The 21,014-nt window shown below is 44.5% G+C and overlaps 2 protein-coding genes across 3 annotated transcripts in view; one reads left to right on the forward strand and one right to left on the reverse strand.

Annotated features, from left to right (window-relative positions):
• TGFBRAP1 (transforming growth factor beta receptor associated protein 1) overlaps positions 1 to 3,952 on the forward strand; it is a 60,286-nt gene extending 56,334 nt beyond the window's left edge. For both annotated transcript variants that reach the window (XM_028515590.2, XM_036028342.1), the window contains exon 12: positions 1,236 to 3,952. In XM_028515590.2, coding sequence (XP_028371391.1) covers positions 1,236 to 1,412 — 177 coding nt within the window. In that variant the 3' untranslated portion in view covers positions 1,413 to 3,952. The remainder of the gene's footprint in view (positions 1 to 1,235) is intronic.
• Positions 3,953 to 14,021: 10,069 nt separating this feature from the next.
• On the reverse strand, positions 14,022 to 18,967 carry GPR45 (G protein-coupled receptor 45). The gene has a single exon (XM_028516103.2). The coding sequence runs from the start codon at positions 18,756 to 18,758 to the stop codon at positions 17,562 to 17,564; it is 1,197 nt and encodes a 398-aa protein (XP_028371904.1). The 5' UTR covers positions 18,759 to 18,967; the 3' UTR covers positions 14,022 to 17,561.
• Between the last annotated feature and the right edge of the window lie 2,047 nt (positions 18,968 to 21,014).

Below are 21,014 nucleotides of genomic sequence, written 5' to 3' on the forward strand. Positions count from 1 at the left end.
TCATCAGACCTTAATCACCTGCCAAAAGCCCCACTCCCAGATACCATCACATGGGAACTAGGGCCTCAGCATAGGAATTGGGGGGTGGGGCACACAAATGTTCAGTCTATAGCAGCCCCCAAACATCTTCCTCTGGAGACTCCTCTCTTGTGAGCTCCATATTCCACACGGCTGGCAGAGTGATCTTTACAAAGTAAGAACCTACTCCTTCCCACCCCACTGTGGACAAATTGACTCCTGGAAGCTTCAGTCTCACCTCCTCTGGCCTGTCCCTGTCTCTGATGGCTGGCCAGGGTGTGTGGCACCTCCCACTGTGACATGGTGTTCCACACAAATGGCCTTTGTATTCTCTCTGCCTGTGGTATTCTTATCTTCCCCTTTTGGGGCCTGGTGAGCAGCTGATGGAAACCTAGGCGGGGATCTTTCCTTTGCAAAACCTTCATTCCCCTTGAAGGAGGTTAACCACTTCTGAGCACAGGCATTTGTAATTGTTTCCCTTTACTGTAGACTTTGGGCTCTTTGAGAGCAGGGAGCTTCATTCACTTATTTTGATATTCCTGGAGTCGAGCCTGGTGTCTCAGAGGTATTGAATAAATGTTTGTTGAATGACTAATGAGACTAATGTGTCCTTGTTGTCACTGAGTCCCTCCAATAGGTTGATGTGTCTGGGTTGATACAAGTGAATTATGAAAAAAGGCTCTTTATCCTGAAAACTTATATCTCAACAGACAGGGAACAATGGGTCACAGCTCAGGTTTACTAGTTACCTTTAAAGAAATGAAATTATGTGTCCTGGGATTAGTCAGGAATATGCCACTAATCAACCCTGAGACTTGGATCAGATTCCTTATTTATGCCTTACTCTGCCTTTTAAAGTGAGAGGACCAGGGGATTAGATGACTTGTATGGCTTTGTGTGGCTCTAACAGTACGCGATGTAGTAGGCTGTGCCAAGATGTGTCGGAGCTCACAGAGCATGAGAGACGATCTTGGTTGGAAATACCTCACTGGACAAGCAGCAATGACTTTTATGAAATAAGAAAGCATTTTTAAGGCTTTTTTTTTTACTTCTCCAGTTACTTAAGGATATTTTTTAAAATTTTCACTTCTAATATTCTGTTTCAAGAAGTTAATATTAATGTATTCCTCATCAGTAAAAATAATCCATGGGATAATGTGTGTCAGCTCTGAAAAACAGCATAACAATATGTGAGAATTCTGTCTTTATTTTCACAGATGAGGTTGAAAGGAAGCTCATTTCGGCTCTCAGACAAAAATCTGTGCCAGACATGTCAGAATCCCTTCTGTGAGCCTGTGTTTGTTAGATACCCAAATGGTGGTCTTGTCCACACTCACTGTGCTGCCAGCAGACACATGGACCCCAGCTCCCCCAGACCTGGTGCACGGACTTGAAGGGCTGCCCAGGGGTGCCAGGGGGATCTTGAGTTCTTGATGCACCCAGCCTGCTGGGTGCAAAAAGCAGAAAGCATGGCACTATGTCAGCCAAGATAAAGGGTGACATCTGGGTGCCCGGGAGACTTCAGTCAATGTGAAACAAGGACTCTTCCCTGCTCTCCAATCTGCACTGAATGTAAATGAAAAACCCAAAAAGAGAGACATGTGAGAGTTCGCCATCCAGACACATGGTCATCCGAAACAGATGTCTACTTGGAAAGAAAAAGGAGCCTTTCCAGTGCACTCCAGACAACACCGGATTTCCCCCACCCCATCTTCAGGCACACATTTGCACTGGAAACGTTTGCTTCAGGTTGACATGCGGGTGATAGCCTCTCCAGGCTGGGTGAGTGGCCAGGGCACAGAGTCTTGTGAGGGCAGGTTTCACCATCGCACTTTTCCTTCCCGTGTGGGTGTGTGCTCCATTCATGGTTCAGCCACTGGGTCCCATCTGTTTCCCGATGACCTTGTGGTCCCTGCTTTTGCCCTTGCCATGGGCTGACTTAGGGAAGTATTTCCGTTCCTTCCTGTTTCCCATCTGGCTCTCAACCCCTAAGAGATTCTACTTTGTTCACCCAGGCACTACCTTTAGGGTAAATTCGTATGCCTCTGGCTGCCTCGCAAGGGAAGGTCTTACACAATACTGTTAAGGCTGAGAGAAGCTGCATGCCCATCTTAGAGATGACAGCAGAGACGGGGAGCCGTGGTTGGGCAGGGCCCAGGCATGGCACTGTCACTGTCACAGCACCTGTGGACCAGAAACTCCACCGTTAACAGGTGTGACTAAAAATTTTTATTTGAAGTTATATCATCTTTGTAGTATTTCTCAATTAGAAATTCACCTGTCATATTTGTTAGTGATGTTTTTCTTATTAAAATGTACCTTCCATTGAATACTTGGGAAATCAAAAGGGAAACGTTATGAGCACAAACTGAACGTATTTTCAGGATAGGCTGGTTTTACCCTCACTCTCAGTAGGGCAGGCAGTCAGTGACAGCTACCTTTGCACATGGTAGAGATGCCACCTTTCCTATAGGTAATGCCACACACCCTGATAGGGAAGTCCAGTCGGGCTGCCTTACCTCCAGCACTTTACACGCCTGCTCTGAGGTTTCCTGAACAAATAGGAAAAATGTCTCTTGTTCCTCAGACTGCAAGTTCATTTGGTGTTTCTGTCAAAAATTGTGGAGAGGCTGAAACTTTTGTTACTACACTGCCCTCATTTGAATTTCTTCATTTTAATTATTGACTCTGTTAGGAACTAACAGTAAAGACACTGTACCCCCTGGCATAATGCTTGGAAACAAGCATCAACTTCTCTGTGTGAGAAGGAAGACCCTGGAACACCTGCTGTCCGTCAGCCTAAGCCTTACAGACTGTGAAAAGAGCTCATTCTCCAAGCTTTAAAACATGTTTCCTGTGCTCATAATGGTCAGTGTTCCTTTTCCTGTGATTCCAGCTGGGCCAAGAAAGCAAAGGCATCTACACATTCATTCCTAACTGTGTTTCAGTGATCTAAAGAATAAATGATGAAGAGATGCTCCTTGTAAGTCCACCATGTGCTGTACATTGGATTCAAAGCCTGGTCATGCGTTTTACCCTGTGAATGGCTTTCTTGCGGAATCGTCATATTACTGTGCACATTAGCATTACAGCTTATGAGCTTGGATTTACTCCTCAAAGAACAAGTGACTAGTACATGCAGCACTGCTCTTTTAAAAGCACTGTTTCTCTCTACTCAAAATGGGTATAATCTTGAAAAAGTCTTGTGATTGCTCATTCCTAACTTGGGGGCACTAGTCTCTTTTTCTTGGAATATTGATCAATATTTTGAAGTACATATTCCTTTAGAATAATGGGAATTAAAGTTGAACAGTTCTCCATCTCTCCTGAACCCCTTAAGACGGGCAGAATTCTATGACACTGTGCAGAATTACTTCCTGTGTTCAAAACCATACCTTTCTCGAACTCCCATGAGGCGCTTCTCAAATCATATTTTTAAAAGAAACACATGATTCTTTCTGTAGTTTTGCTGTTTTATGACTGTGTTGAGCAATTAGAATCATCACTCAGCCCTTTTTTCCCTCATTAGGTTTGGTATAACAGTTCTAGGTAAAACAGCATGAACAGAACTCAGTTGGCATTAATATTCTCTGGGCAATACTGTTTAATTTTATTAAGTGTTTGTCATCTGTTGCCTATCAGGCATTCGTATGGGAGCACTGTGCTGGCTGTGGAGCACGGACCTGCACTCAGCACTAGACCGCCAGTGCTGAAGAGTCAGTGCGCTCTCTCCTGCTGTTCAGGGAGGGGCCACAGGGCACACCCTCGAACTGACACCTGTCACATGGCTAGGTAGCCCTTGCTTTTTGCTTGCTCTTCTATAGAAGCCCTTGTCCTTGCAACTCTGTCCTTTGCCCCTGGTTGGGTCCCAAATACACAAGATGTACAAATGTAAACTTGTTGATTTTATTAAAATTCTTTTTATTCTTTGTTCTTTCTGTAGTTTTCTTTTTTAAAAAAATTATCTTGATAAAATGATGATTTCCACTCACCTGGTACCTAGCTAGCCTAAGGGGTTCCAGAAGTTACTCACCCATACCTACTGCCTCCTCCCAGCACCTACGGATGATTTACATGACTACCCCTTAAATTTCTTGTTATTATTTTACAAATTTTAAACAGTCCACTTCTGAATTTATCTCCCGAACATTCTTAAGTTTCTGCTTGACATATTTTGCCTTCAGATTAATTATGCCCAGAGGGTTCACAATGGAGGTTTCTGGTTACTTCTCACATACTTCACCTTTTAGCCAAATGCTGTTAAATAAGCCTGCTGCTCCTGCATTTCTAATCCTGAATATATTCAAAGAATATAACCTTTTTAAAAAGCTCTCACTTTAAATGTTAATTTAAGCCTTAGAACCTTGTTCCTAGAGGCCTTTGAGAAATCCTGTGGAATGACTTCCACAGCACATTCCCATGTCCTTTCTTCCAGGGACTGGACTAGCCCTGAGGAGAGGGTGTGTCAACACAGCTGGTAGCCCCTGGCTCATCTAATCTAGTCTGCATGCAGTCAGGCTGAGGAATTCCAAGTATGGTAGGGGTGAGGTATCAGGAGTCAACTGTATTTCAAGTTGAAGAAACTGAGGCGGTTCATTTGCATATTAGAAATGAAAAGTGGGGGCACTTAGACTTACACAACTGACTGGCCAGGAAGAGGCTGTGGACTCACACTGCCTGTCTGAGTGCCTGAGAAAAAGAATGAACTGATGTCCTACGAGTGGCTGGGAAAGACTGGTGCCTGGCACAGTTAAATGGGCTGTGGCTGTGTTAGGAGTAATTACATACTAACTGACACCCCATTTGCTCTGAACAAATCTGTCAAGCTTACTATTAAAATGAAAATGTGCAAGAATCTAGACCATATGGACGAGAGGCCCTTCTACCTTCTCAAAAAAGCTGAATAGCTAGAATACCATCCAAAAACTTGTTAATACTGTGTTCAGAGACAAGCACTGGAATTAATGAAGCCTGATTTTTTTTAGCTTGCAGCTGGGAAGGGAAACAGTAGCTATAATTCAGTCAGCAATCCAAAGTGGTAAATTAGCTAAATGAGGCACATGGCAAGAAGGGATCAGAAAGCAACACACAACAGGCCAAGTATGACTTGAAAAGTAAAATGTTGTCATGAGATGTGGGGAAACATGGGTCTCATTGGGCTCCAACACACCCAACTGTGGTCCTGGGTGAGTCACATACTCTAGACTGTGTGGTGTCATTATTATAGACTAGAGGTAGAGCTGGGTAGTATCTTTAGGTGTTAACCCTCTGTTCCAAGCAAGGGAAGTCAGGGCAGAGTAGTAGGGATGGTCGAGCCTTTGATACAAATACTGCCCTTATAGGATCTTGGGTCACTCAGGGTCTAGCTGAGGAATTCTACAGGATCCCCATGGAAGTGTGAGCACTCCCAGGGTGTCATTGTGTTGATGCAATTATTAGGAACGTGCTTCTCTGTAGCCAACACCTATTGGTTTCAGATCTACTGTCTGTAACCATTAGAGGAGTTGGTCTCTGTGGGCCCTTTTCAATAATAAACAGCTGGCTTTCAAGCACCCCTTTCCTCCAGCATTTTCCAATGTTGGCTATATGAATCCCTTTGCCTTTTTACACAGGCAAAGGAAGTGCTCTTCCTTTGACTTCCACAGCCCTTCACCATTACGGTTGTCTTTCTTTAGAGGACATTTTCATTCATTTCACTTGAAATACTAGTTTTCCCTGTTCAGATTCCATTGGCAGTCCACTAAGCTGGGGAGGCAGATTACCAGTGTTCGCTACGGCAACAGAGCATGCTGTGTCACTGTTGCCCATCCAACTGATGAGTCCACCCTCAACCTCTGTCGCATTGCCCATGTGTTCACCATTTACCTAGAGCAATGAGAGCACACAGTAGAACTGAGGTGGTCAGTCTGTCCATCCTCCTTCCCATCTCTGTGTCAGCACCTTACAATAAACCCCAAACATATTTCTACATTGCTTTTCAATATGTTGCAGACTTAACACACAACTATTGACATCAGCTCCTAAATAAATATAACTGAAATGCTACCTACACCTCTGCTTTCCTGAGAATGACAGCACAAGACAGCATTTCCTCAGGTATGTTTATGCTGCTGAAGGCATTTGATTTCAGTTTATGTACAAGAAAGAATGTATTCACTTTCTTTATATGAGTAAACATAGAAATTCAGTGTTCTAAAAAAGGTTATGACATTACTAATATTCAAATATTTTCTGTATACATTAGTCTATTTTCATGAATTTTTAAAATTGTAAAATATACACAATGTAAATGTTTATTTTAACCATTTTTACCGTACAGTTCAGTGTCAGTAAGAATGTTCACAACGTCATGCACCATCACCACTGTCCATCTCCAGGAGTTTTTCACCCTCCCAAATGAAGCTCTGTCCATTAAACACTAGCTCCCCAGTCCCCCCACCCCCAGTCCCTGGACAGCACCATTGCACTTTTGATCTCTGCATTTTACTCTAGGGACCTCAGATGAGTGGACTCATACAGTATTTGTCTTTTTATGACAGGCTTATTTCATTCATTATAACGTCAGCAAAATTCATCCATGGTGTAGCATGTGTCAGAATCTCCTCTCTTTAGAAGACTGAATAATATTCCATTTCTTGGTTTTAAAATAGTGCCTAAATTGTGTGCATAGACTATTTGCTTATATGTGTTTTATGTAAAATTTACATTGCTGTTTTACATGTTCTTATCAACATGTAAAATATAACCCTATATCAGCCATCTAGACGTCATCCAGTTATTGCTCTCATCCCTTCCTTGGTTAAAACAGAACAACAAACCTCACAAATGGTCTAATGAAGGCCCTTGAAAATGGGCTCAAAAGCAGCACCAGGTCTTTGTCAACAAGGAAAGGCACAGAGATTTCCCCATTGTGATATGATGCTTGCACACCTGCAAGATCTACAGGAAGATGACTCAGAAACAAGGGCCAGACTAACTTGTAATGAAAAAGTGGCCAGAGTGCACATGGCAGGCCTCTGAAGAAAGATGTGCTCATTTTCTATTATTCTTCCAAGCTCTCTTTACACAAACCTCTGTAACATCTTTCAGGAAGGGAAGGAGCAACACTGGGTAGGAAGGGGATGTTCTCTTTGCTTTTCTGGGAGAGCAAGAAAGTGACTTGGCAGGCAGTGTATAGGCCGCAGGTGTGTGCCTCTGGGTGCAGGGCAGTGAGGGCTGGTGTTCGCCACTTGCAAACATGAGGATCAGGGAAACAGTGTGACAGAAAGTTACAACCAGCCTGTCTCCTCAGTCAGGCTCCTACCTTCCACTGCGGTGAGGAGTCTTCATGCTGTGGGTTTCTAACATGTTTCTGCACTGCATTATAGATGTGTGTCCTGGGCAATGCACAGCAAGGTTCTCCAATGACAGGTGGAAGGCTGGGTGTCTTGACACAGTGAGTGCACAAGCACCCTGTACCTTATCATCATGCTGTGTCTGGAACTGGAACTTTCCACCACAGAACATTGAAAAGGTGCTGGGTTGTGCCTCTTTCCTGTTTGTGCTCAGTTTGCACTTACTGGAGTAATTTTCAGGTAGCTGTGTTTATACAAATACTAGAAAATGAGTTGCTATCTACTAGCTGACAGAGAAGATCAGCCATTTCTCACCTGCCATGGCCAGAAAGACAGAAGGCTCTCTACGTGGGAACTGACTGGGGCTATGCTAAGTGGGGGGTGGCCTTGTCCTGTCCTGGGTCACAGCTGAAGGGCCTCACTCCATGTTTAATGTCATGTTCATGCAAAAATTAACTGACATTGCTACAGAGGGAGGCAGCTGAGGAGCTAAAGACTCACCTTACCAAGAACTGTATTTAAAGGGGACAGTTTTCCTCTTCAATTCATATATTCTTTTATTCATATATATGCAATCATTCATTCATTCCACAAGTATACATTGGGAAACTGCTGTGTGCCAAGCATTTTGTTAAATTCTACGGATAAAATGGTGGGAAAGACGCATCTGGTCCTGGCCCTGTTGGAACTCACCATGGAGACACAGCGCAGTGTGACACACACCCAGCATAGGGTCCAGCGTAGGGTGGGGCCCAAGGAAAGTGCTCCAGACAGAAGCATTGGCAGGGCCAAACCTGGAGGACCCTTTGAAAAGGAGAAAAAGAGGTTCAGTTTGCAAGCCAGATAACAAGCAGGGGTTGGTGGTGGATGAGGCTGGAGACTGAAGCTTCCTGGTTCTCAGCAGAAGAGTAGTACAAATGTTTATGCTGTAGAAAGATCACCAGTCCCACCACCCTGAGGGCAACCACTGCCAACATTTCTGTCTAGTGTTCTGCCCATTCATCTTAGTCATTACATAGTTTTTAATGACATGGGAAAGGACCCCCAACCCACCACCACCAAAAAAGCATAATACAAAATGTTTTAGCCAGTTTACTTGGAAAATCCTGAAAATCCTTTGTTTTAAAATATAGTGTATTAATAGGACATTTGAGGTATGATAGTACCAACAGATCAGGAGATACTTGCCACTGAAAGGATAGTTTATGGTCACAGATGCCTGAGGTCCTCCTCACAGGGGTGATACACCACTCCACAAGGGCCATGTGAGGAAGCACCAGGCCAGTCAGGAGGCAGAGGGAGGAGGGGAACTGAGGGCAGTTTTGAGGGAAGGAAGGAAGGAGGCAGGTAAGCAGGCTTAGGACTAGCTAGCTTGAATGACTTTGGGGGGCTCTGGGACATAGATTTGTTCCTGGTTGTCCAGTAGACCAGGCCATGGGATGATTAGGGAAAGTGCAGGGTAGCCTGAAGTGTGAGAGGTGTTCCCTCTCTCTAGGAACTAGCTAGCCCTAGGAGAGGCAGTCCCGCCAGAGCCAGCAAGACCTCAGATGTCAGAGCATCAGAAAACACAGGAAATAAAGAGCACAGTTAATACATCCTTCTGATTAAGCCAAGGGAGCAGCCACAATTGTGTTCTACTCTGTCTGCTTCCCATGACTGAGAACTGAACATAAAACATTTAATATACTTCTAATAGCAGTTAAGAAAGGCTGTCTCAGAGTAAGTAGCTTAAGGTGACAAACTGGAATAGGGTGGCCTGTAAACCCTTCGTAGGCCCAGACTGCAGCCAGAAAGATCCCACTGTATTCAAAGAGTCTCTTGAATTTGGTTGACTCAAATTTGCCTGTAGTTGCCAGGAATAATCCTTTCAGCCTACAATGGTTTTTGAAGAGGTGTAAAATACCTTTAGTAGTTGTTTGTTTTATACTTTTCTATATTTAATTAGTGAATATATATTAATTGACCTGAGCCTAGTGAAACCGCAAAGCTCTTCAGTAATGGCTCCTCAGTCACATGGCTGTGTGTTTACTCTCCCTGATACCTTCAGGCCCTGATTCATAAGCCAATTGTGGCCCAAAAGAACTTTGGCCCAGCGTTTTGGTGGAGGGCCCATTGATGGCTAATAGGAATTGTTTCATGACCTACCTTAAGAATTTCCATTTCAGCATTCTCAAGCATAGCTGTTTAGAAAATAAACTGCCATGAACTTTCTAAAAAACAATTTTATTATGGCATCAGAAGCCACCAATTCCACTTTTACAAGTTTACTTCAGGAAAACAATCAGTAGCTAGGCAGAAAGATTTATGTCAAAGATGCTCATTACAGCATTTTAAAAAATAGTAAAAAATAGAAAAAAAGAAAAAGCAGTAATTAAGTAACTTACCTTAGGACACTTCATTCAATGGATAATTTCTACTCATTAGAAATGACTTCAAAACATAAACAAACAAACAAAAACCCATAAAAATAGGCTATAGTATGTGGTATAGTATAATATGAATTTTGCAAAGGAAAAGATACATTTTTGTATATAATTAAAAAACACTAGAAAACCTTTAATTTTCTTTATGCTTCTGAGTAAAAATACCACACCTCCAACTAATGCATTAGTTGTTTTCATTTCTATGAGGAACAAATTACCTCTATAATAAAATGATTGACCAATAGGTGTTATTTTTAAAGCTTTCCTTAAGCCTAGGGAATATTTATTCATAAGGATGGAAAATATACCCTTCTTTTACAGACTAAATCTAGACTTTAATGAGTAGTATGACCTCATGTCTAGTTAAGAACTTCACTGTATCTGCTTAATTACATTGCTTGAGAAGGAAAGAGCAGAGAAAAACAGAGAAGGAGGCCACAGAATGAAGAGGATCTGTAAGCAGAAGAGGTTCTGCAGGTTCCCACAAATACATGGCATAGATTTAGACTGTGAGATGAAAACCTGCGGAGCATCGTCACTGTAGAGAGTGCGGGAAGCCACTGGAAATGCTCATCTGTTCCTGCCTGAGAGAATCCCGCAAGTGCCCCCAACCACCTGTGCTGGTCTTACGTGGGTGGATTTGTGGGTGGAAATGGGCCACATATTATACCTGACAAGCTCAGGAGAGGCCTGTGTGGTAGACTTATTAACTCAGAGACCTAAAGTAACCACAAAGGATGGTCTGAAATTAAATCTTCCTAACTACAACCAGTTTATGGCAGGTATTCATATCCTAGACTAGAATCTTCCCAGACAAAAGTCAATCTTTATCTTAATTAAGCCTGTCTATTTGCATCTGTGATAACATACTTTTGGAATACCAAAGTAATTTCCTTTTTCTGGATCCCTAAAGCACAAATACTGCACCAGAGGGAGACCACAAATACCCTCATTGTTATTGAGTTAATTGTTGACTGTTAGCTATCCTGTACCCACTTATGCAAAAGAAGTATGTGTCTATCTTTTTATCCAATCCCATGGGGTTCCCCACTGCCCCATCCTGCTTTGCCTTCTCCTGCCTCCATAATCTATCAACAATAGATTTCATGTAATCCCCCTCTTATGCCTCCTCTTTTGATTGTGATGTATAAAATAAGTTGCAAAACAGCCATTTTCATCAGTTTGGCTCAAATAAACTCATAACAATTCTTACAGGTTTGGACGTTTCTTACATTGACAAATTTCAGCAGCCACAGGGCTCCCCTCAAAAGGAAAACACTTTCTGAGTAGCCTGGCCTCATTGCTTCCCAAGAAGCCCAGCAAATCCCAGAGAGAATGGGGAGGCTTGGGGAGAAAGCCTCCTTTTTCCTGGCTTTCTCCCTTACCTCTAGTCACTCTTGGAAAACAAATTAAGCTTCCCATTTTCCCCTGTGCATTTTTTAAAAGATTTATTTATTTATTTTAGAAAGGGAAGGGAGGGAGAAAGAGAGAGAGAAACATCAATGTGCGGTTGCTGGGGGCCATGGCCTGCAACCTAGGCATGTGCCCTGGCTGGGAATCAAACCTGTGATACTTTGGTTCACAGCCCATGCTCAATCCACTGAGCTATGCCAGCCAGGGCTTCTCCTGTGCATTTTAAAAAACCATTCAGTCTTGTTTATCTTTTATGGTGAGGTTAGTGACCCTCTTTTCATGGTTTAATAAAACATGCGGCGTCTTCATGACACCACGAAATACTGTAACAAGGGGATATGGCAGCAGCATTTCAATGAAGGAGAAAATGAGAAATAGAGTCCCCAAAAGACACATAATAAGGAGCATCAACCTGTCTTTTAAAAAATGTTTCTGAAAATGAGGTTAGCTATGTTTTTCCTTGACTAGACTGGTTGGCAAAGAGACAGCAGGTGCCAGAGGCAGCAGAGAGCCCAGGGGAGATGGAGCATGCAGACCATCACAAGGACTTTGTTCTTACCACCCCACCTTTGGGAACTTCAGGAGCTTAAACCTGAACTCCTTGGAAGGCTGAACTTGCCTATCAGTGCCTGAGGTTCCTGATTGCAGAAGGTAAAATTCTGGTCACATCTAAGTGTTTCTCATACAGATAAACTCTTTGTGTTCCTATTAGACTAGTTAGGAAAAATATCTACCTGTGCAGCAACCCATCCTGCTTCCTGCTCTGAGCCAGGCAATCTCTGCAGCCTGTCTTGTTCCTAGAAGACCATGTCCCCTGCTCCTCCAGGATGAAGGGCAAGAGAGTGGGAACTGTCTGCTCCAAGTAACCTTGGACACCTGCTCCGAATCTCCCTCTCTCTCTCCCTCTCTCTCTCTCTCTCTCTCTCTCTCATACACACACACACACACACACACACACACACACACACACAGAGCATGTTTTTGTGTTTAGAGATCCTTTTGTTCTTATAGAATCCAGGTGCTAACCTCCCAGCTAGGATGGGAAGCCCTCCTTTTCCTTGAACAATTAAATGGCCACAGCCTGCCCCTAGCCCCTCCCACACTCTGTGGGGGTCTTCCTTGCCACTGACAACCATTCTTCACATTTAGAGAGACAAAGCTTTGAAATTATACTGTTTCCTCTAACATAATCAAATTCTCAGGCAAAGTTATCTCAGTCACTGTTGATTTTGTTTTAAATAGTAATTTTTCTCTTATTTGGCAAGATTGATCCCATTGTGGCTGCTTACATCTTTTGTGTCTAAAAAGTTAAATGTGGTGACTTACCTCTTTGGCACAGGCATAAATGCTTGCAGTTTCTGTAAATGGAAGTAAGTGCCTGGTATGTTGGGGGCTAGGGGTAAAGGGAGAGGCGATCTTATTGGGTCCATGTGACAGAAATGTGTTTACTGTGCAATGAGAAAGGCTCGCTGATGAAGTTGTACCTAGGACGTAAGAATTTGTATATGTGCTAGGATCTCTTCTTTTTCAAAACTGTGTGATATCTTGGCAGAGATGGCTGGGAATGCCCCAGATCCCTCTCCTCTCCTTCTCAGCCAGGCCCATGGCTGCCCAGCTCTCAACTCCATCTCCCAGCCTCCTTTGCAGCTGTGTGGTCATGGAACACAGCTCCTGACCAGCGGAGCCCAGGGGAGTGTGGTAAGTCTTATCCCACTGCTCCTCCTCACTGTTTCCTCCCCTCAGGAGTCAGAACACAGCCCTGGCTGCAGCCAGGATTCACCACGAACATGAGGATGAGGAGTCAGGAGACAGTGGGAAACTAGAAGGGAGGAACGAGTCCTAAACTACCTCCTGAGCAGAGAACCTGCCTACGTGCCCTGGACTTTAATGAGAGGGGAATGAAGTTATTTTTTTAAAGCCACTTTACTTTTTTAAATTATTATTGTTTTTTAATTGTTATTCTATTACAGGTGTCCCAACATTTTCCCTTTTGCCCTTCTCCACCCAGCCCAGGCCCCCATCTCTGCTTCCACAGGCAATTCCAACACTGTCATCCATGTCCATGGGTCAGTCATACATGTTCTTTGACTAGTCATTTCCCCTTCTTTCAAACATGATCCCCTTTCACTTCCCCTCTGGTCACAGTCTGTTCCCTGTTTCCATGTCTGTGGTTCTATTTTGTTTGTTGTTTATTTTGTTCATTAGATTCCTCTTATAGGTGAGATCATATGGTACTTGTCTTTCACTGACTATCTCTTTTCACTTAGCATAATATTCTCTAATTCCATCCATGATTTCACAAAAGGTAGGAGTTTCTTCTTTCTGCTACATATTCCATCGTGTTAGAGTTTGGCAGACGCCAAAGGTGTCTCACCCTTTTATCTAAATCCACAGTCCTTTCTCCATTGAGGGTCCCTACATTCTCAGCTCTGCAGGCACAGAGCCACCCTAAGAGCAGCAGGATGTGCACTGCAGGTTGCCTTCCCAGGATGGATGCGGCGCTGCACCCACCCATCCATCCCATTCACCTAGCAGCCCTGAGAGGCGAACTTATTGCTCAGGGAGAGTTTCGAATGCAGTCAGTGCTGCAGTTCAGACCATCAAGAATTTTGTTCTTTTAGCCCTGGCTGGTGTAGCTCAGTGGATTGAGCGCGAGCTGTGATCCAAAGTGTCGCAGGTTCGATTCCCAGCCAGGGTACATGCCTGGGTTGCAGGCCATAACCCCCAGCAACCGCACATTGATGTTTCTCTCTCTCTCTCTTTCTCCCTCCCTTCCCTCTCTAAAAATAAATAAATAAATAAAATCTTTAAAAAAAAAGAAAAAAAAAGAATTTTGTTCTTTAAAATCAAAATCCTGGCTTTAGTGGATTTTGTGTTCTTATCAACTGAACCCTGAAATCTTAGGACTATATGAGAATGAGGAAAGGAACTGAACAGCCAGTTTCATTCAGAAACAAATTGCTACCCTTGCTCCACAAAGGACAAAGGCTGACAGTACAGCTGTGATAATTATTGCCACCGTACATGCAGCCTCTACCACAGCCCAGGCGTGGGACTACATTCTTTGTTTACATTATTTCATTTATTCCTCACTGAGCCAAGAGTGAGAGAATAGACCACTTAGGAGATGAGATGGGGCACAAAATCACTTGCATGGAATCACACAGAAGGCAAGGTGGCCCTGGGTTTGGGGAGTGCAGCCCTTTTGGCTTCATCACCTGGGCATTTCCATAAGAGCAAAAAACCCTGGCACCCCAAAAACCCAGGCACCCCAAAACTTCAGGTCCTCTATGTGTCACTGCTGCTGACTGCATGAGCAACCGGGGCAGATCAACACTGTAAATTCTTAACTAGCAGGTTTTAGTCCCCCGCAAAAAAAGTATGTGCTATGAATCATGTTTGGGGAAGGCACATCCTGGTCTTGGAACAGTAAAGTAGGAAAAGATCTAGATTTTTGTTGCTTATCTTGGTTGTCAGAATGTCTCAGAGACCCTTTGCTTTGATTGCACCCCGAGAGGAGGGACCAAGTTTCAAGGTGAAAAGGCAGTGGATTTTCAGGGGTAGTCAGAATTAGGATGACACTTCTGAGACTCATTCATGTCTTGTTTTCTGAGGCTAGGCTCTCCCAAGGAACCCGAGGGCTGACCCCCTGGATAGTTATTACTGTGGCCCCTTCCCAAGGCCCAACAAAACAATTTAGGTGTCCAAGGTTTAGGTGATTCCAGGACTAAAGAAGAGATAAAAACAAAAAAACAAAGAAGCAGTGGCTGCCCTACAAGCCTCACAGAAGGAAACAAGAACTTGGTGTTCTTGGGAAAGTAGTTTGTGAAAGGTTCAGTGAGGCCAGAGAGAATTCTGAAGGTAACACACTGAAAATCAGGCTGAAGACTAATTGGCTGCAGTTTCTTAGCAGGGCCATGACTTTTTAAAAAATGTGGGCACCCCAGTACTGACCCATTGCTCCAATAATCTCCTGGTTGTCTTCTTATCATCAATGTCCATCTTTAGTCATTCCAGCTTGGTTAGTAATGGGCAGGTTCTAGATTTCCTGAAGTTGTTGTGTCTTAGATGTTGGACTCCAAATTTTTGGCTCACTATTCATGGTCTTTGTGCTAATTTTAGCAAGAGAAGAGTCTTATACACAGAAAGAGCAATAATACTTTATTTAAAATGTATACCAAATTATTACTTTGAAACATATATTACTGTCCAACATACATCATATAATACTGATTGATGTAAGTTTTGTTACCTTCATTCATTTGGTTTTGTGATTTCTCTTACTGAAGGCTCTGGAGGAGCATTTTATTAAATGCCCACCAAAGGAGAGATGCCCACTAGCCTGGTCTCCTTGGTGGTCTGGCTGTGCTCTTGGACACCAGGAAGGCTGTACAACTGCCTCGTGAGAGCTGAAGACAAACTCTGACCTTGCTAGGGCACTTGGGACACAGAATTGATGGGCCCATCTTAGTCAATCACACACCAATTATCCATTTTCTTTTTCTCTGCACCCAGGTATAAAAGGAGAGCAAAGTTACTGAGAAATGGTATCAATTATTTTCTCAGCAAATCCTCCTCCTCTGGGCTTAGTTAACATGAGTCATGTTCTCTGTAATTCCTGCTCTTTCCTGCTTCTGTCACCAATGCTACAGTAAGTGAGTGTGAGAATGGGAGCTGGTATCTTAATACAACCTTAGAAAGGAAATGAGAAGAGACACCAAAAGGGAGTATATGTGTTTTTAGGCCAAATTTGAGTTATTATCTTGAGCTAAATTGGACAACTGCTTTTGGGCACAGCCTGTGCCTTATTCATCACTATTTGTCACACAGTGCTTTGCATCTGGTAGGCACTCAATAAAGGCTCATTGCTTGGACCAATCAATGAATTTAGAGGGTCTAGTGACTACATGTAGATGAGATATACCTTTCAGAATCAGAGTGTTTGGGAGATGAAAGGGACATTGGAGATCATCTAGACCTGCTTCCTCATCTGGTAAATGGGGAAACTGAGGCCCAGAGAAGTTAGTTAAAATGAAGAAGGTCACAAGTAGTTCATGTTAGAGTTAGACTTGGAATCAGATTTTCTGAATTTCTTCTTAAATTTCACACTCTCTTTAGAGCTGAATCTGTCAAGAGAGCTTCATGGACTTAGTGGTGTATCGTGAACTCAGGAAAGTTAACCCCATATCAGAAGCTCCCATTGGTAATGGGTGGCCCTTGGCATAGTGGCTGAGGGTACAGCACAAGCAGAAAAGTCACTTCTCAGCGGCCTCATTTCTAGGATCTCAGTCCTGCCAGGGCTCAGAGGACTAAGACCCTGGGTGGGGACCCAGGGGACAGTATCAGAATGAGGTAGGAGGAGCACAAAGTTGCATGGGGTCTGCCAACAGGGTGGGTGTCTAGCATGCCCCTGCCAGCAGTTCCAGTGCCAAAGTGGCTATGGCAGCTCACAGAGGCTACAGCCTCAGTGTCGAGAAGAACAGTGTAAACAAAGCCCGCTGACCACTTCTGAGACAGAAAACTACAAATACTTGCTGAAAAGATGAATTACAAGATGACTGTGTTTTTTCTGTCACTGGGAGGGATGGAATGAAGACAAAGAGAGGCATGGGGACCAGCAAGGGAAAAAAAGGGGCAGAAGGACTATCGTGGCAGATAGGGAGGACAAAGGGCTTCCAGGTGCAGGGAGGGGGCGGGCTATGCAGGGAGGAGGGGTGGGGTGCATACATGGCACTGAGGTGGGCGTCTCATCTCAGCTGAGCTGTCCCTGAACCATCCCTCCCACGTGTCATACTGGGAACTGAGAAGCACAGGGCCTCACTTTTCTCCCCAGAGTGATTTTGGTTCATAGAAAGGATGATTTGGTATGGTCACAAATGCACATCTGAGCATCAAGAACATGCACATCTCCCTGCCCTACAGACATAAATGCTGCTGAAGAATGCTGGCGTCAAATAAAGTAAATGTTAACCAGTGAGATGATACCTACTTGGGTTGCTCATCTCAGAATATGGCACCACGGGGTTTCTCTTGAGCAGAGCCTTCCTCCTGCCCCACACTCAACCAACCTCACTCCCTGCTCCCCTCCTTTTCCCTAACTTTCTGCCCATCTCCTGCACTCCCCCATTTCCAGTGTCTTAACTACTTTCCAGTCTCCATCAGACATATGCCCTGTTCTCTGGCAGCAAGAAACAGAAATAACTCATCTTACAAACATGGGAGCTGTAGCTCACCTGGTCACAAATGAATACCTTTGTGCTTAAATGGCCACCACAAAATGCCAACTAGGACTCAAGTGCCAGGAAGCAGAGCAGAAGGGCAGACAGGACCTGGCCCAGCCCCTGTGTGCTTCCTCCAGTTTGCCTGCCTCTCCCTACACAGCAGACTGGTTTTCGTTGCACGTATAGATGGTGCTTGGCTGGATTTTCCTTCGGATCCTCTCAGGCACTCTGGGGAGTATTTGGAAAGTCTGGGGCAGCAACTCTATGCAGGCCTCACGGAATTTTTTGATCCTCCAGCAGTACACAATAGGATTGAAGACAGACTTGGTATAGCTGAGCCACAGGACACAGGAGCTGGTGATATAGAAAGAGGAGCTGCAGTAGAACCTCCTGCTGAACACGGACAGAAGGCTGTAGACTGAGTGAGGCAGCCAACACAGTGAGAAGCCCACGAAGAGGATGAGGATGGTGGTAAAGGCCTTGGTTTTGAAACTCAAGTCCAGGCTGACCTGCTGCTGCCTCTGCAGCCGCCTCAGGCCAGCCCTGGTGAGCTGTCTCAGGTCCAGGCTGTCAGACTCGTTGTGGACACGGATGGTGTTCTTTCGGACTGTGTGCAGGATGCACAAGTAGGCACACAGCATGATGCTGAAGGGCACAAAGAACACGGCCACCACCAGCGTTACCACATAGGCACGGGCAGCTGGGAACTCTGTGTAACCCAGCACACACTGGGGGGCTCGTGCTGGTACCTCCACAATGGTCCAGCTGGCCAGCAAGGGAGACGAGACACAGAAGGACAGCACCCAGGACACAGCGATGATCACTTTGGCCCTCCGAGGGTTCAGCTTGTCCTGGCGTTGGACAATGATGAGGAAGCGGTCCACGCTGATGATGAGCAGGATGGCCACACCCTCCAGAACAAAAAACCAGTAGAGTGTGGCTGAGAGCCGGCAAAAATAATCCCCAAAGTGCCAGTGGACGGTGATCAGGGTGACAGCAGTGAAGGGCATGCAGCATAAGGACAGCATGATGTCAGAGAAGGCCAGTGTGGCCAGCAACAGGTTGATGGCTGAACGCATGGCCGGCCTCTGATACACGATGATGCAGACAACAGAATTGCCAAGGAACCCGACCGCAATCATCAGCATCATGATTACTGCCAAGCACACCCGCAGGGGAGCAGCGGGCAGGGTTGCCCCAGAGTCCGACACGTTGTTGCCATTCAGCAGCAGGTATTCAAAAGTCTCAATGGATGTGCCATTACAGGACATCATGGAGAAGGGCTTGGGGTCCACACAGCCACGCCTTGAGGGGCTCCCCTCAGCGCTTTGGTGGCTGCCGTTTTCCATGGGCTGCCTGCATTCTCCCAGATGTTTTGGATCTCTAGGGCCCTGGAATGGTCCAGATAAATATCTGTCTTTGGGAGCCAGGATTCCTGATTTATCAGTCACATCCACACCATCCCTGGGACATCTGATGGTGTCCACAGATTCTTAGCTGGACTCTCTGGAGCCTGGAGCAAAGAAGAACATGGAAAAGAAGGGAGTCAGACTTTCCAACATATGTGCAATACAGCAGCATTGAAATTTTATAGGTATTCTAAACACTAAGTGGAGAGAAAAGTGACTCATTTAGTTACCATTTGGGACAAGGTTTGCTATTCACAAATACTCTAAGTCTTGTCAAATAACCCAGGGAAACCTAATCAGACCTACTATGCAGGGGATTAGGAAGAGAATACTTTGTAATCAATATTTACATAATAAGCATGTATTTAATAACTTGAGTTATAAGCAACCTGACAGAATAAAGTTTTGAACTAGTCAACTTCCTTTAGAATGCTAGCTGCATTAGGTCTGGGAGTTTGGTGTGTGTCCTGCTTTGCTGTCTCCCCAGCACCTAGAACAGGGCCTGGCATGTAGAATGTGCCTAGCAGATGTTTGTTGAGTAGATGAAGCCATGACCATTGACACTGCTACTATAATATTTATTTAGCTTTATTTTGAGATAAATGTAGGTTCACATGCAGTTGTAAGACATAATCAGGCTAGACCCTGTGTACCCTTTATCCAGTCTCCTTACATCAACCTCTTGGGTAACTAGTTCCACCACACTATTGCTTTTGGAAACAATGCTGGAAAGAAGGAAACTCTCCCCAGAGATGAGCTCTTGTAAAAGATGAGGATACAGCCCTGGCTGGTGTGGCTCAGTGGTTGAGTACCAGCCTGTGGATCGAAGGGTCACCAGTTCAATTCCCAGTCTAGGGCACATGCCTGGGTTGTAGGCCAGGTCCCTGGTAGGGGACACACAGGAGGCAACTACACACTGTTGTTTCTCTCCCTTACTTTCTCCCTCACTTCCCCTCTGTCTAACAATAAATAAACAAAATCTTAAAAAAAAACGATGATGATACAGTCAAACCTCAATTCCCAAACATCTTGGTTCTTGAACAATTTCAGTCTTGACCAAGTTATTCACAGGAAAAAAGTGCCTCACTTGTCTAGCAAGACTTCAGGTGTCAATTCTCTACCTGACAGTCCTTTCATGCTGACACCTATATGATCAGTCACACGTCTTTCAGGTGGCAAGCAAAGGAGATTCAGTTTTTTAACAAATCACTTCTCAGTTTTCCAGAATGAATTAAGTTCAAGAATGGAGGTTCCACTGTAATTGTAATTTTGTTTCTCATAGATGTGACAAGAATGGTGTTCAGGAGCTTAGGCCTAAAGTCAGATTGCCTGGCCTGGGTGAAGTCCAGCCTCCACCACTTATGTATCATTGGGCACCCTCTGGCTGGCTGTGTAACCTCTGCTAGCAGGAGTGACCTTCTCATGTGTAACATATACAGGATAATAATTAAGCCTACTTACAGAGGAGCTGCAAAGATTAGAAGAAAGAATACCCATGAAGTAATTTTACCAGGGATCATAGACAGTACTCAATAAACCTTAACATTTGAGCCCTGAGACAAATCAATTACAATGTTACAATGTCTATCACTTAATTTATATGTGATACATGTGTCCACTCAGCATCTGTTTTAGATCTGCCAACAGATGAACTGGCTCCACCCAGTGTGAGGATGTTTTGTAGTACTCTTCCCACCCCTTCACCCCCACCATTTCCCATATAGCTGCTGGGACCAGGCAGCCGGCCCAAGTGCACCTAATCCACAGCCTGGCCCATGAAACCAGAGCTGAAAGGCTCTCATTCACTCAGCTAGAAATCTGAACTAGGAAATACTGAGTAACTAGAGCACCTTGCCTGAGGGATGTGACAAAGAGGTTTACAGAAAAAAGCTTCAAGTTTCGTCAAGGCCATGAGGGTGTGTTGGATGTTCCTCCTTTGCCTCTCTGAATCTCTTGGCCACTCTCTTTACCTTGACCCTGATGAGGAGTCTGGGCTCCTTACTTGGGAGAGAGATAAGGTCTTTTTTTTGCCCTGGCTCCCTTCTATCTTTGCAGAAGATCTCAGCCTTTGCAAGCCAGCTCTTCCTGAAAGCCCAGTCCTCTTTCCAGTTCCCTAACTTCTCCCTGCCTCATCCTGTGGGCCTAGGGGCGATGGCACTTCCTGGGGCTGCTAGCCCCAGGGTGTGCTTCCCTGGT

The sequence above is a fragment of the Phyllostomus discolor genome, chromosome 6, assembly GCF_004126475.2.
Source record: "Phyllostomus discolor isolate MPI-MPIP mPhyDis1 chromosome 6, mPhyDis1.pri.v3, whole genome shotgun sequence".
Classification (NCBI taxonomy): domain Eukaryota; kingdom Metazoa; phylum Chordata; class Mammalia; order Chiroptera; family Phyllostomidae; genus Phyllostomus; species Phyllostomus discolor.